At 43.2% G+C, this 17,312-nt stretch overlaps 1 protein-coding gene across 8 annotated transcripts in view; it reads left to right on the top strand.

Moving 5' to 3' along the window:
• USP15 (ubiquitin specific peptidase 15) overlaps positions 1 to 17,312 on the top strand; it is an 89,799-nt gene that overhangs the window by 34,465 nt on the left and 38,022 nt on the right. For 7 of the 8 annotated variants that reach the window (XM_061639857.1, XM_061639858.1, XM_061639860.1 and 4 more), the window contains one exon: positions 5,390 to 5,451. In XM_061639857.1, coding sequence (XP_061495841.1) covers positions 5,390 to 5,451 — 62 coding nt within the window. Of the gene's footprint in view, positions 1 to 5,389; positions 5,452 to 14,364; positions 14,424 to 17,312 lie in introns of those variants that run through there. The other variant, XM_061639863.1, reaches the window with a different exon arrangement.

Genomic DNA, 17,312 nt, shown 5'->3' with positions numbered 1-17,312 from the left:
TGAACGGGGACATTTGAGGTCAGCTGGCCTGTCTGACGCTGTGATTGATATTATTTTGGCCTCGAGAAGACCATCTACCACTCGTATTTATCAACATACTTGGGTGGCTTTCTCCAAGTGGTGCCAGTTCCACCACCACGATCCATCCCAGGCCACCATGCAACAGGTGCTGCAATATCTCCATAGCGGCTTCATGATGGGACTTAGACCCAACACTCTACGTTGACATGCGTCCACTCTATCGTCCATTCTCTCAGTGTCCTCTCCTGGAGCTCCTATTTCCTCACATCTGTTCATCAAACGTTTTTTGAGGGGAGTCGCCCTATGCTCTCCGGCTGTTGTCCATCGGTTTCCCTCATGGAGTTTGCCGAAAGTTCTGCAGGCTTTGCAACGCCCTCCGTTTGAACCCATCAGGACTGTGCCCCTACGTATGCTGTCCTTCAAGGTCGTGTTCCTGATCGCAATCACATCTGCCAGATGCGTTTTGGAGTTGGGCACATTGTCTTCTGCTCGACACCTCTGCGTCTTCCATAAGGATTCTGTTGTGCTGAAGACTGATCCTTCCTTCCGTCCCAAGGTCGATTCAGTCTTTCATTGCAACCAGGACATTGTTTTGCCTTCCTTTTGCCCGAATCCTACCCATCCTCTCAAGAAGGCTTGGCATTCGTTAGATGTCCGGAGGGCTCTCAAGACCTACCTGTCTAGGACCCAAGAGATTCGACGAACGGAGTCTCTGTTTGTATCCTTTCATCCAAGGTCTATGGGACATAAAGTATCCAATTCTACCTTATCCCGTTGGTTAAGGGCATGTATTACTTTAGCATATGAGTCTCTGAAGTTGTCAGTTCCAGCTAGTATAACGGCTCATTCTACCAGGTCAGCTGCCACTTCGGCTGCTTTTGCCACTAATGCTCCTGTTGCCGATATTTGTAGGGCTGCAGTCTGGTCTACCCCACACTCGTTTATAAGGCATTATAAAATTGATCGCTATGCCTCTGCTGACGCTTCTTTTGGCAGACGAGTGTTGCAACAGGTTCTTAATCAGGATTAGCATGTGGTCCCACCCTGTATGGGCTGCTCTGGTACATCCCGCTGTGATGGCCGGACTCATAGGGAAAATGGACCATTGGTCTCACCTGAAGGGTGATTTTCCTATGAGTACGGACATCACGACCCTCCCAGTTGGAGGATGACTATATGTTTTCTAATGTGTTATATATTACTGTTACGCTATTATATTTAAATTTAAGAGTGAAGTCAAGACTTCTAGTTCTGTTATACCGCTATGTTGGAGTCATGTTACTATGCATGGTACTATTGTGTTATTTTCCTGCTGCCAGGCCTGTTGGCCTTGTTCTTGTATTTTTAGATATTTCTCCTCAGACTCGCTGCGAATGAACTGGAGAGTGGGAGGGGCCTGACGCCCCTAGTCTTGACTTCAAAGATATTCTTGCCTTCGCACGATAGGTGGAGCTAATACCCGCTGTGATGTCCGTACTCATAGGAAAATCACCCTTCAGGTGAGACCAATGGTCCATTTTCACATAATTCATCAAGCTTGTTAGTTACTTTGATCCTGAGGTACCATATAGATCTTGCTTTAATTTTATATGCAAATCTTTAACCTTTTTTTCAAATGTTGTGTTATTACTACACTACCTAATATATATATATATATTATCTTTATTGAATTTATATTCAATGTTGTCAGCTTTTCGAGGATTGAATTGGATTTGTTAAAGTCAGCACAACATAGTTTTATTTATAACATAGCTTATAGTATTTATCGTTATTTTATTTCCTGCCTTTTATTCTTTGTTGTTCTCTTTGTTTTTATAGCCAGTGGTTCCAAAACCAATACAAATAATAATGCTGATGGAGGTCATCCTTGCCTTGTGCCTTTAGTTAATTCAAAATTGGATGATGACATACCATTTATACCAACTTTAGTTTGTGGATTTGTATAAATTGCATGAACCCAGCTCCTGTACTTGGTACCAAAATTAAATGATTTAACGGTCACAAATAGAAAAGGCCATACCAACTTGTTAAACATCTTTTCAGCGTCTACATTCTTATTCTAGTATCTTGCATGATAAATGTGGTGGGAATGACTCCTTCTCTTTGGTCTGTTTCCCATGATGAAAAGGATATTGAGTACTCTACAGAGTTACCAGACAGGTTGGAATATAGTCTGTTTGTAACAAGAATTTAACCTGGCATATAATTTGACCTTGTAGGCAGGCATAGCGAAATCATGTGTTAAAAGATGTGAAAGTTTAAAATTCGTAAAGGTGGGCAGGAAAGATATGAAGACTTATTTCAAACTTCTAGGTGGGGAAAAAGGGAATGGGAGTGTGTATATTGTGTCTCCACTCGAGCCAAAATTAGGGCCAGATTTTTTTCAGTCAGAAATACTGTTAAAAGAAATGCTGGCACAAATTCTGAACATTCATTTGAGATATGAGAACAGAAGCTACTAAAATTATATTAAAATCTATGCCTCTCACAAGGTTTGAGACAAAAGCAAAACATTTTTACTGACACTTAGTGCAGGCCTTTTAAAAGCTGATTTTGAAGTCTGAGGAAAACTTGTAATATAGTTGCCTGAGGTTATTAATATATTCCATGAAACAGGTGCTGTTGGTTAGTTTGTATTTTTGTTAATTCTGAGTATGATAGATGTCTTACAAAATTAAAACATCCAAGTCCTTGCTTAAAAGGGCTTAATTTAAAATGCTGGAGGCATGAAGGAGAAGTGAAGAATGGGAAGGACGAAAAATAAAATACGGAGGTATAATTTTGATTGCTTAAGTACAAGTCAGAACTGTAGTTATTAAAAGTTTTTTTTAAAGTTTGCAGATACAAAGATAATACAAATTGACAGTCATTCCAAAATACATTTTCAGTTAGTATGTATTCCGTTAAATCAGTTTGACACTGATATAAGCTAAATTTGATGGACTGAACAAATTTGTTCAAATTTGCATTGTTTTGCACAATTTTGCAGCTTTTTACATTTTTACATTTAATTTGGGTTTTCCTGTTTTGGCAGGAGGGGCAAGGAAGTATGCAGTGCATTAAAACCCTGTCCCCAGCTGTTAAATCTCATTTAGGTATCCGTTTGGCTTCTGAGATTTCAGTGGTCATTGCCCAAACATTTTCAAGCATATCTTTGCTTGCTTTTTAAAAATGAAGTTGAGATTATTAAGTTGAATTCCATGCCTATTTGTGCTTTTTGTAGGCTTTCATAGAAACACAGCATTTTCACAGTCCTGCATTCTTTACTGGAACTCCAAGTGCTTCAGAAAACTAGTCTGAAATCTATGTTTTATATATTGCCTATATCTTCAATAACAAGAATTCAAGAAAATATAGGATTGGATCCAGAGTTCATGTAAGGGGAACTCGGGTGTAGTCATCTGTGGTCTTGGGGGATCTTATACCCCTTATGTTTTGGGGGGCAGGGTCACAATGTCTCCAGCATCCAATGAGCCAATCAGCATGAAAGGGGAGTGTGTTAACCACTGAGAAGAGTCTTCTAACTTGCTTCCTTGTCCTTTCCTGCTGATTGGAGACAGAGTGAAAGGAGGTGAGTCAGCCACTGAGAAGACTCTTCTCAGTAGCTAATACTTTCCCCTTTCGTGTTTATTGGCTCCTAGGGATGTCTCTTATTGTGGGAGAAGGCATCAACAAGGGTCTCATTCTCAACTCAACAGCCCCTGTCAAGAAAGAAAAACAGCAAAAAAAAAAAAGGTGGGAGGGGGTGTGGATGGGACTATCATGAAGGGATCCTGCACTTCCGAATTTGCCACTACACTATGGGGGGAACTCCACTAATGAAAGCACTAATGAAGGATGAGACAAGGAGGTACATTTTGCCAATTCCTCCCTTACCTCCTGAAAAGCTGTTCTGGAAAATTGAGGGGCCTTCTAAGTTGCTGGCATTCATGGATCCAAGCCATCCCATTTTTCTTTATTTTTGAGAATTATACCTTTGTTTCAAGACTCCAGGGCACGTTACAGGTATAAATAGAAATTAAAGTGACCATCTAAATTTAAAAAATGTAAACACATCTTAGTCTGACACCTAAAATGATACAGTATTGGTGCCTGTCTAACCTCCAAAGGGGTTGAGTTGCACAACCTTTTCCTCTCTCACCATTTGTGTCTGATACTATTTATAGTGATTCCTAAAGTGATATTTTACCTCAAATTAATTGTCTGAGCACTGGCTGAGTAGATAAGTCCATCCATACCCTTCTAAAAATGTGCTACAATTTCTTAGGCCCCAAGATGTTTAAGGTAGTGGTGGCTAGCTTGTGGCCCTCCAGATGTTGTTGGACTCCAAGTCCCATCATCCCCAGCCAGCATGGTCAGTGATCAGGGATGATGGAAGATGTAGTCCAGCAATAATAATAATAATAATAATAATATAATAATAATAATAATAATAATAATAAAAAAAAATCGTAAAGGTTTCTACATGCAGGGGGGGAAAGAAGAGAGAAAACAACCTTTTCTGGTATCTGTCCAAACAGAATATTTCAAAACATTATCAGTAACTATATTAGACAGTGGTTTGCTACAAATGAATGCAGTTCAGAGAGAAATTATTTTCTGCACTGACACTTTCTGAAGTTTCTCAGAAATTTCTACTAAATTCTGCAAGAGTAAGAAAACACTTTTTGTTTTAGATATCGAGATGTCATGCAAATCCTAATATGGTATACATGTGTTCCACTGTATTATTGAGACATAATTCTGCTAGGTATTACTGTTATCTACATTATTAACTACAGGAATTCCTTCATAGAGACAACAAGCTATATTCCGTTGAACAGGAAGCAATCTCCCCCTCCCCACCCTGAAATTACATTGTGCTTCTTGTTTTTATTCATACAGAGTGATATCCAAGGGCACAACAAGGCTTTCCTTTCCTTTCCTCCTCACTTCAGTCTCCTGCACATCCCCAAAATCTGCTATATAGGGTTGGTGGAGATATGAAACAGATTGGGGGGGGGAGAGAAAGGAGAAGTTCTGTTGTGTGAGTGTATGTCTGCTCACACAAAATTGGCTTTCACCCACAAATACCAGTTTCATTAACCCAAACAAAAGTATAGACATTACTCATGGTTTTAGAGAATGCTTGTCCTCTCTTCAAGGTGAGAGTAGTGTGTGTGTGTATCCATATATGTATACACGTGGAGAAAGTTTTTTGTTCAGATTTTAAATGGACAATAATCTCAGGAAAATCGTGAGGTGCAAACTGTTGCTCTGATGGATGTTATATAGGTGATTTAATGTCCAGTTTTAAAGTCTTAAACTGAACTCCATTTTCTAAACTGTAATGAAGTTAGTTTTTCTTTTTACATTTTATTCAATACAGGTATTAGTGATAGAACAAAAAAACGAAGATGGAACCTGGCCAAGAGGTCCTTCAGCTCCAAAGTAAGTGATTAAAACAAATTAGGGCTTCCTACAACATGGCTTAGTAGATTTGACTCTCCACCCCTAAATCTTTTCTCTGGTTTTGGAAACAATACTTCCATATTTGTAATTATATGCTGCTCTTTGCAAGAACAGTAATTGTGTTAGACAGGTTTATGTGGCTGGTAACTGTTCAAATGTGTTAAAGAGCATATCTTTCTGTAGACCTGCAGCTTAGTTATTATTATAACAGGAAATCTGGGCTAAATGCTAAAATTTCCTTGTATATAAGGAAGATGTCAAATTACTAATCACTACTAACATTACTGTCCGTATGACCTTTTCCCCCCATTATGATTATTGGTTGTTTTCTGTCTTCCATCTTCATTGTATTGCGATAATAGGACTGAATTAAGACCAGTCCTATAATTTATTTATTGTACTTGTTAGTCACATTCTCTGTCCATGGGCATATGAAGCAATGTTACAGAATAACCCATAAAATCTTAAATTACAATACAATAAAATCAAACAAAACTTACACAACAATAAAGCAAAAATTAACAGCTGTATGTATAATGAAATTAAACTCACAATTAAACAGGGCCACCCACTAATGCACCAGCAAAACATTAAAAACAAAAACCATCTAACAGAAGGATGTAGTTAGGAAGGAGAATGAGCAGGTCTCTTTAGGAAACACATTCTGTAATGGGTTAATATGATCAGTTTTCCCCAAGTGCACTTGCACCAGGCCACCCTCACCACTTGACATTATTTCTCAAAAAATGGTAAGTTAGGAAAAGGCCCGTAGTTCAGTTCTGTTCAAAGTTTATTACAGTCAAAGACCAGCATATAAATACACAACATTAAAACAATAGGACTTATTTAAAATTCAAGCATCCACAATAAAACTATACAAGCTCCAATTAAAAAAACCCCAGTTTTAAAGCCTTTGAATTGTGTTAGTTTATCAGCACTCTCCAGCATGTAATGGCCACTGCACAGGAACTGGCCACTTTAGCTGTGACCTGAGGATTCCAATGAAACAAAAGATACTCTAGATAAAATGCATCAGCCTGTAATTCAAATCTGCTAAATCTAAATCAAAATGTGGCTTTCAAAATGCAGATTCCATTCTACAGTCTGAATACAAGGGCGTCTGTTGTAGTTCATTTTCTACTTGTATATTTTGAGCTTGATTTTATCACTTATTTGCTTTAAAAAATCCAGCAAGTCCCTCCCCTCATAATAATGCATTTGGTATGCTTTCAAAGATTTTATATAGCAGTCTGTAAGAACTTCCATAAAGGTAAGCTGTGTAGCAAAAAGATTGAACCCTAATAAAATACTTCAAAACCTTCCTGTGTTGCCATGTAATTCTGCTGAAGGACAAAAGGGAGACAATGGTAAGGAAGTTCAGAAAAATGTTAGAATGGGAATATCCTTTTCTATAAAACTGATGCTGTAAGTATAAACTAAAATTGCTCAAGCTGATTCTGCATGTCATATCTAGATGCAATTTTAGGTAACAGTTCTATAAGCATGAATATGCGTAGGGATAATTGCTTAATCGGACCAAGTTTGAAAATTTAAGAAAATAGGCAGCAGAATATAGTTTAAATGTCTAAATACTCTCCCAAAGTGATTGAACGCAATTAGACTGTTTTTTTAAGAATGAATGCTTGTAGTTTGTTGTATATAGGCTAAATACCTCTACAAAATGTTTAATTTCTGTAAGAATTTACCTTTTTATATTAAAAATCCTTTTAAATTGAATCTGTATACTGAATTTAATATATTGGGTTTTTGTATTGAAATAGTTTGGAGCAGGTTACAATATTTCTCTAATATACTGCTATATTATTCGTCCATACACTCAGACTTTGGTTTCACAGTGTTCATCTGCGGGGTAATGGGTATGTTTACCTTCACTCAGAGTTTAGAAAAGTTACTTTTTTGAACTACAACTCCCATCAGCCTAATCCAGTGGCCATGCTGGCTGGGGCTGATGGGAGTTGTAGTTCAAAAAAGTAACTTTTCCAAGCTCTGCCTTCACTATATAGTATATCCATTTTCCACAGGAGGACTGCCATCAAGCGGGTTATAGCTCCACCTATCGTCCGAAGGCAAGAATGTTTTGAAGTCAAGACTAGGGCCGTCAGGCCCCTCCCGCTCTCCAGTTCATTCTTGCCTTCATCCGTGCAAGTTGGAGTATATAGCTTAGCGTCTAGATAAGTTTTTGTGTATTTGTGTGACAGGGTGTGGAGGTTTTGTGTGTGTATTCCCATTATTTCCCTTCCCTCTGTCTTTTAGCCTATTTTTTCCCTCAGTCCCTAGCTATTTACTGGGAGACCGCGGCTGCGGTTCTCCCTTCCTCAGGCGGCGGACGCAGCCCTATTCCGGGAGCTTGCGGCTGCAGCTCCCTGCCTAGCTGAACGGCGATTCTGGGAGACCGTGGCTGCGGTTCTCCCTTCCTCAGGCGGCAGACGTAGATTTAATCCAGGAGCTTGCGGCTGCAGCTCTCTGCTTTGCGCCGCCGCTCTTCCCGTACTTTTTCAGCTTGCCGCCTATTTTCGCGGCAGCTCCCTTAAGTTTTTTCCTCTCCAGAGCCTGCGGCTGCAGCTCTTTCTACCTTCAGTGTCCATTTACTGTTGGGCTGCCCCGCCTCCCCCAATCGTTCCGCAGCATTTTAAACCTCGCCGCGACTGCCTTCGGAGCCTGCGGCTGCGGCTCCTTACCCTTTGCAGTTTCTCTTTGCCGTTGCCCCCCCTCCCTCCTTGCTTGCTGAGTCTGTTCCAGCGGCTGTAGGGATTTCACTGGCCGTTTTGCCCTTCAGCAGTTATTAACTGGCTCTCCCTCTAAGCCGTGATTGCGCTTCTTAGCCCTGCGGCTGCAGAGCATTTTTTTGAGGCCGCTTTTTGAGCTCGCTGGTGCTCCTCTGTGACCGCCATTGCTTCTTCATCGCCCCAAAGCCTTTCTGATTGGCCAATTTTCCTGCTCTTTTCGCGGGCACCATTTTGTTCCTCCCCCTTTTTTCCCGCCCTTTCTGTTTGGTCCTTTCAATAGTAAAGGATTCTGTTCAAGGCCTTTTCTATCAGTTTCTGTGTGTATGCTGCAGGGTAGAACATCTATAAGCCTGCTATAGGTTCTTCAACACAAACTGCTGACTGAAGCTGACTATTGAAGCTGTTTCGTGTATCCAGCCTATTTGGAACTATACATTCTGCCCCATTTGCAGCCGTGTACCAAGGCTGTTTGGAACTGTACATTCTGCCCCATCCGTGGCCGTGTACCAAGCCTGTTTGGAACTGTACATTCTGCCCCATCCGTGGCCGTGTACCAAGGCTGTTTGAAATTGTACATTCTGCGTATACTAAGGCTGTCTGGAACTGTACATTCTGCCCCATCCGTGGCCGTGTACCAGCGCTGTTTGAACTGTACATTCTGCCCCATCCGTGGCTGTGTACCAAGGCTGTTGATACTGTACATTCTGCCCCATCCGTGGCCGTGTACCAGCGCTGTTGAATCTGTACATTCTGCCCCATCCGTGGCCGTGTACTTAGCCATCTGAGCCGGTGCATTCTGCCCCATACATGGACATGTACTGAGCCTGTTTGGGTCTGTACATTCTGCCCCATCCGTGGCCGTGTACTGAAGCCCCTTGAAAATATATGATGGCGGAACAGTCAGCGACAACTCAGGCAACCAAGCCTAAACAATCTAAGGCGGCCAAGCATAAGCACACCAAAGCGGTTGCCAAAACTAAACATGTATCCAGCCACAGCACAACCAAGCGGCCACACTACGTCTCTGTTCCGGTCTCCGAGGGGGCGGGCCAGGAACAGTTAATGAATCTCTTTCATTCTCCGACTGCATCCTCCGAGGAGGACTTTGCTGGGTTTCCTGAGCAGCCAGCAGCCAGCCACCCTCCTCCCATATTACCACCTAGAGCTTATTCATCTTCCCAGCCTGCTGAGCCGTCCATAACGTTGCCTCTACAAGCGCAACCATCTACCACACCGGGGCTGCAGCTGTCTCATGAGTTCATATCACAACTACAAGTCATGCTATTGTTCTTCACTCAAACACAGTCACAGTCACAAGTCCCCGTCATTTCTCAGCGGAGTGTGGACCACCATGTACGCAATGAGGCAGATCCATCATGCTCTCCAAATCCTTCTGACATTGCCAGGGGCAGGTTTGTTGATGATGTTTCTTGTGGGGAGGATCCACCATTTGCTATGCAAGCCGAAGGAGACGAATGGAGTGATCAGTCGGAACAAGAGGAGGATACATCTTATCGCCTGTTTGATGCCTCCAATTATCAGCCCCTTGCTCGCAGAGTATTGAACACCCTTGGTCTCCAATCTACACAACCTGCAGCTGCCACTTCCGCTATTAAAGGGGCCAGGGTCCTGAAATCCCCCACACCAGCAGAGCACTACCTTCCTGTGCCAGATCCTATTGCTAAGCTGGCCAAGGACGAATGGTCTCACCCATTACAAACACGCCGTTTTAACGCCCTTGCGGACAAGCTTTACTCTTTGGCTCCGGAATTTACAAGCAGACTGGCCGTCCCTGGCATAGACGAGCCGATTTCCAGTCTAGTCTCTAGATCCCTTTTGCCGAGGGAAGGAGATTCACATTTAAAGGACGCCACTGAGCAGAGGCTGGACTTTGCCTTACGCAAAAATCATGAGGCCACCACTTTCTCCATGCGAGCCTCTGCATCAGCTTCCATGTTTTCCAGGGCAGCGATGATGTGGTTGGACGACCTCTTAGATGATCCTAATCCCGATCCTGTCTCTCTGAGGAGGTAACTGATGAAATTACGCAAGACGGCGGCGTTTGTGGCTGATGCCACCTTGGACGCAAATCAGCTGGGAGCAAGAGCTATGGCAGCTCAGGTAGTCGCTCGGCAGACCCTCTGGCTTTGTCACTGGCAAGCGGACTCTACAGCCAGGGTTAACTTATCAAGGGCACCTTATTCCGGCTCATTACTCTTCGGCGAGGAAGCCCTAAAGGCAGTACTTGTTGACCCCAAGGATGCTCGGAAGCCTGTCTTGGCCACTGTCAGGAACGTTGATTGCAGGCCCTTCAGACATTTCACCTCATACCACATGACCCAGCCCTTTCGAGGAGCGCGGCCTGGGCGACGAGGCCGCGATTTCCGAACCAATGATTTCCGTTCCTCCAGGGGAGTCTGGAACAGACGTTTCCCAGGCAGAGGTCAGTACCAGGGACGCAGAGGTACCTCAATGTCCTCATATAGGGGAGGGTCTCGCCAGCACAGACAGTACTGACTTGATACCGGTCGGGGGCAGACTGCTTCTGTTTGGAGACCATTGGCTGCGTCTGACTCAGGTTGCCTGGATCAGAGATCATTTTTGTTATGGCTATGCACTAGAGTTTTGGGCAACCCCTCCAGGGCACCATCCAGGCACTGCATCATGCAGACAGCCATACATCACCTCTTGGACACAGTGGCAATAGAGCCAGTCCCTACATCAGAGAGGTCGGAAGGGGTGTACTCCCTCCTATTTGCTGTGCCCAAACGAGATCTGTCATGGAGGGTGGTGTTGGACCTCAAGTCCATCAACCGTTTCGTAAAGTATCACAGGTTCAAAATGGAATCCCTCCATTCCATTACAGAAAGCCTTCACGAAGGATACTTCCTGGCTTCTATCGACCTAAAGGAAGCGTATCTCCATGTGCCTATTTGCATAGCCCACAGAAAATTCCTTCGGTTTGCCTTCGGCCCCCAGCATTTTCAATATCGAGCAATGCCGTTCGGCCTCTCGTCTGCCCCAAGAGTATTTACCAAGGTGCTACTCATACTAGTGGCTTACCTCCGGCTTCAAGGGGTGCATATCTACCCCTACTTGGACGATCTTTTAATACGGGCGAGTTCCAGGGAGCTGGCTCATTGCCATCTAAAGCTCACGCTCCATGTCTTGCAGACCTACGTCTGGCTAGTCAATTTCGACAAGAGCCATCTCCAACCAACCCAACGCCTACAACATCTAGGGGCAATCTTGGACACCCTGCAGGCGACGGTGTTCCTGTCTCCAGACCGCATAACTGCTATCATAGACATTGCACGGTCTCTGATGCACCACGCAACCGCAGACGTCATGCTCCTAGCAAGGGCTCTTGGAATGTTGGTGTCCACCATCCATATTGTGCCATGGGCTCGAGCTCATACTTGCCAACTTCAGTGGGCTTTGTTACCATTTCAGCAGAACATTGCCAGGTCCAATCATCGAGCAATTCCCTTGAGCCCCGCACTGCGTCTTTCATTCTGCTGGTGGACGAGGGTCCAACATCTCACCCAGGGCACTCTGTTCAGAGAACCCCGCAGGACTGTTATCACCACAGATGCCAGTCTCCTCGGCTGGGGAGCCCACTGCAACTCCCAGTTAGTTCAGGGGGTTTGGACCGCAGCAGAGCAGACTCAGAGCATCAGTTGGCTGGAACTAAAGGCTGTCCACTTAGCTCTGTTCCATTTTCAGTCTCTGTTCCCCTTGGACCATGTTCTCATTCGAACGGACAACACGTGTGCGAAATCACATTTAAACAGACAAGGGGGAACCAGGTCCCATTCTCTGCAGAACCTAGCTTACCTCATATTCGACTGGGCAGAACAACATCTACAATCCTTGAAAGCAGAACATCTCAGAGGAATTTGGAATGTGACAGCGGACTGGCTCAGCAGACAACAGGTCTTTCCGGGAGAATGGAAACTTCATCCGACCATTTTCCATCTTCTCCAGCGTCGGTTCGGCGTCTTTTCCGTCGATCTGTTTGCCTCCAGTCGCAATTGCCAGCTACCCAGGTACTTCGCACGATACCTGGACACGACAGCGGAAGCGGTGGATGCTCTGTCGCTACCGTGGCCGGATGGCCTATTGTACGCCTTCCCTACAATACCACTGTTAGCCAGAACCTTGAGGAAGGCGCGGCGCGAGAGGGCCCAGCTGGTTCTGATAGCACCATATTGGCCCTGTCGACCGTGGTTCTCAGATCTCCTTGCCATGTCAGTGACGGACCCTTGGACGCTCCCAGTCAGGCCAGACCTCTTATCCCAGGGCCCAATATGGCATCAGGACCCCAATTGGCTCAACCTAACAGCGTGGCTTTTGAATGGGGACATTTGAGGTCTGCTGGTCTGTCTGACGCTGTTATTGACATTATCTTGGCCTCGAGAAGACCATCTACCACTCGTATATATCAACATACTTGGGTGGCATTCTCCAGGTGGTGTCAGTCCCAGCACCTCGATCCTTCCCAGGCCACAATACAACAGGTGCTGCAATTCCTTCATAGGGGCCTCATGATGGGACTTAGACCCAACACCTTACGTCGACATGCGTCCACTCTGTCGTCCATTCTCTCAGTGTCCTCCGCTGGTGCTCCTATTGCCTCGCACCCGTTCATCAAACGTTTTCTGAGGGGAACTGCTCTATGCTCACCGGCTGTATTCCACCGCTTTCCCTCATGGAGTTTGTCGAAGGTCCTGGAGGCTTTGCAACGCCCTGCGTTCGAACCCCTTAGGACTGTGCCTTTACGTCTGTTGTCATTCAAGGTCCTGTTCCTGATCGCGATCACCTCTGCGAGACGAGTTTCGGAACTGGGCGCATTGTCTTCTGTCCGCCATCTCTGTGTTTTTCACAAGGACTCTGTTGTGCTGAAGACTGATCCTTCCGTCCCAAGGTCAATTCAGTTTTCCATTGCAACCAGGACATTGTTCTTCCTTCATTTTGTCCAAATCCTACCCATCCTCTCGAGAAGGCTTGGCATTCGTTGGATGTTCGGAGGGCTCTCAAGACCTACCTGTCTAGGACCCAGGATATACGACGAACTGAGTCTTTGTTTGTATCCTTTCATCCACGTTCTATGGGGCATAAAGTAGCTAATTCCACCTTATCCCGCTGGTTGCGCGCATGTATTACCTTAGCTTATGAGTCCCTTAAGCTTCCTGTTCCATCTAAAATAACGGCTCATTCCACTAGATCAGCGGCCACTACGGCTGCTTTTGCTACCAACGCTCCTCTTGCTGATATTTGCAGAGCTGCTGTTTGGTCTACCCCACATTCGTTTATAAGGCATTACAAAATAGATCATTATGCCTTTGCCGATGCCTCTTTTGGCAGACGAGTTTTGCAACAGGTTCTTGATGATTAGGATGTGGGTGGTCCCTCCCTGTTATGGGCTGCTTTGGTACATCCCACTTGATGGCAGTCCTCATGTGGAAAATGGACCATTGGTCTCACCTGAAGGGTGATTTTCATAGGAGGACTGCCATCACGACCCTCCCAGTTGGAGGATACCTAGATATTTTCCGGGATTTTTTTATATATTCCTGTTACGCTATTATATTTAGATTTACTAGTGAGGTCAAGACTGCTATTACTGTTACATCGCTATGTTAGAGTCATATTATTATGATTATTGCTATTGTGTTATGTCTTTGCTGGTAGGCCCGTTGGCCTTTTTTCCTGCATTTTTAGATATCTCTCTTTGGACTCGCTGTGAATGAACTGGAGAGTGGGAGGGGCCTGACGCCCCTAGTCTTGACTTCAAAACATTCTTGCCTTCGGACGATAGGTGGAGCTATAACCCGCTTGATGGCAGTCCTCCTATGAAAATCACCCTTCAGGTGAGACCAATGGTCCATTCTAAACTAAGCAATATTACATCATAGAGCAGGGGTGGGGAATATGTGGCCTCCCAGAAGTTGTAGGACTACAACTCCCATTGGCCCCAGCTAGCATGGCCAATGCTCAGGGATGAAAGGAACTGGAGTACAACATTTGGAGGTCCACAGGCATCGCATGCATGCAGGCACCAAGGTTCTGTAGTATTAATTGTGTGTTGGTGAGACTTTAAATCTTGAATTACATAATTTGTGTTTTTGCAGACCTTAGAGACAATTTGAACATAGTTTTACATATATATGGTCCTTTCACGGTCCTATATCAATGTTAAAGGTATGTTTGAATGAAATATATGTTTCCCCCCCCCCAGTAAAAAAGTCTGACAGCATGTTTTGAAGCCACCTTGCTGAACCTAAATGGGTTTGTGTCTGTATCTGGTCAAGATTGCCTAGGAAGCCCATGTATATCTCTTTGAATTCCATGGTGGAAAAAAAGTGGGATAGAAATGTATGAAATAATAATAAATAATATTTCAGCACATGTCAGAGATAAACATTCAAACCCAGTTCCAGCATGTTAATTTGCTAGGTACTAATATTTTGATGATGTGGTGCTTTGCAACAGTCTCTTACGTACATTCTGAAGTGATACTAGCCTGTATAACCACTGCTTCCATGTGCCTACTTAAATATACAAATCAGGTTTTGTCTGTGGTCTTAAGACACTTTGATCAGTCACTTCACTGATGAAAGTTGTTTTAACTCTCTTGCCATGTTAATGTATCTTAATACATACAAAGTGCTAGAGTGTTCTTATTTTCTTGTTCTACTTTTTACTTATTTCACTTCACATATTTTAGGTCAAGTCGTAGGTATGGAGTTGTTTGTTACTTTTAAATTTTATTTAGTTCATAGCATAAGTTTTAGATATTTAATTAATGGTAGAAGTAATAACTTGTGAATTATTTACATTTTTTCTGTCCCTGTGTGGAAATTGTTGCTGCTCAAAAATAAGCAATAGATTACTATAGATGACTATATAAATAATTATAGGTCAAGATCATGAGCTAAAATCATGAAGAAGTCATTCTAGGATTTTGTGTGTTTGTGTGCTCTTGACTGTGATTTATAATACAGATACCTTACTATTCTCTGCAGAGATGAGTTTTACTGTTAATTGCTGCAATAATGACAACAAAGTTAAGAATTCTCAAATCCCTTTGAAATAAGAGTTCAAATACAACTGGTTGGTCATTATTTTTTCTGACAATGAGTATGAATGATTTTTTCATCTTTTTCAGAAGATTGTTAAGATACAAATACTCTGTTCTTAAACATGTGGATCCTTGGCCATTTAGATAAATGCATCTGAGGATGGGATTGGCTGTAGCTCAGTAGTAGAGCAGTGATCCCAGGTTCAACCTCTGGCATTTCCAGATTCAGCTAGGAAAGGATCTTGTCTGAAACCCTGGAAACCACCGCTAGTCCATATATAGGCAACACTAATCTAGATGGGACTAATGTCATGACTTGGTATAAGCTTCCTAGGTTTCTGTGACAATGAAAAATAATCAAAATAACCTCACCTAATCTTGAAGGTTTAAACAGTTGAAAATTATTTGGGGGGCAGTTCTTATTTTCAGCCTCCTACATAGAAGGGTATTGGAAACTCTTCCCTTATGGCAGGAATGACTCCATGCCAAGGTATATATTTTGCAAAGCACCCCCCCCATCCCAGTGGCTCCTCATGCAAGACTTGGCTAAGTGTTTCAGATAACAGGAAGGAATGAAATCTTATCAACATTTGGTTATGTTTAGTTTCTCAGAGACCCTCCGTGGCGCAGAGTGGTAAGCGGCGGTAACGCAGCCGAAGCTCTGCTCACGGCTGGATTTCTATTCCAACGGAAGGAGGAAGTCGAATCTCCAGTAAAAGAGGGCGAGGTCCACTCAGCCTTCCATCCATCCGTGGTCGGTAAAATGAGTACCTGGCATATGCTGGGGGGTAAAGAAAGGCCGGGGAAGGAACTGGCAAACCCACCCCATATATGCAGTCTGCCTAGTAAACGTCGCAAGACGTCACCCTAAGAGTCGGAAACGACTCGCACTATAAGTGTGAGGACATCTTTACCTTTTTAGTTTCTCAGGGCTGTAATAATATCATGCAAGAAGCACCTGGCTCCAATCCTAACATCCTCAGTTAACTTTTTGTCCCTACCTTGGTCCCAGTCTGAATTAAGGGACCCCATGCATGCTATTTTCAATGGAAAGAAAGCTAGCAGCAAATATTGTTTTAATCTGGTGGTTAGCCCCTTATTGCTCAGAATGGATTGGAAAGTCCTAGACTAGAGAAATGAACAATGGAGGTGAATAAAAGACTCCTTGTTCTGATTTTTAGATAAATAACTGTGTAAAACTGTGGGTTACCATGACCATGTACAGTTGTGTGGGACACTTTGAAGATCCAAGTTCTGTGGGTTACTTCAAAGATCCCAGAGTCTCTCAGCTAATAATGTAAGCTTAGCTATTGTCAACTAAAATGCTGTAGGATATTTAAAAGCCTGAGGCAAGGTTAATTAACCATCCCTAAATACACTGCTGGAAACAACCACACATCTCTGATTAAAATAAACCCTGAAAGGATAAATGTAAAATCATTTATTGTAAAAATGTAAAATCATAGACTGCCAGCTGTGCTAATAAGGCATTTAACGACCATAATCAAAGGAAGTGTGACACTAGTTGCATGATCCCAGGAGGCTTTTGAGCATGGGAAAATGCTTTTGAAACTGCAAAACAATTTCAAAAGCAGATTGAGTCAGCAATGGGTATCAGCTTTTTAAAAAACACTCTGGAAGGGTTGATTACTTCTCATGTATGGTGAAGATTAAGAATGTATTGGAAACATAGCTATTAAGTTGACTTTTGGGGATTGTATTTATTGGAATATGGAAAAATAAAATTACATTCCATACCAAGACATTGAAGGATTGTACTTCCACATTAAAGAATAGAATGGCTGATCTAGATTGGAACTCTGGAACAAATTAATAATTTAAGCACTGTTAGTAGTTAGTAGTTAGTAGTGTGCAAATGAGGACATATGCTATATATCCACTGCCCTGATTTACTTAAATTAGCTGAATTAGGTCAACTAAACTGTATGTGTAAACTGGTTCCCACTTTTCTGTAAAACCCGTTACATTGTGGTGTTATTTCTTCTGAC

The sequence above is a fragment of the Rhineura floridana genome, chromosome 8 (assembly GCF_030035675.1).
Source record: "Rhineura floridana isolate rRhiFlo1 chromosome 8, rRhiFlo1.hap2, whole genome shotgun sequence".
In the NCBI taxonomy this organism is placed as follows: domain Eukaryota; kingdom Metazoa; phylum Chordata; class Lepidosauria; order Squamata; family Rhineuridae; genus Rhineura; species Rhineura floridana.
Note: the sequence above shows the minus strand (reverse complement) of the source record. Positions and strands in the feature narration are given on the sequence as shown.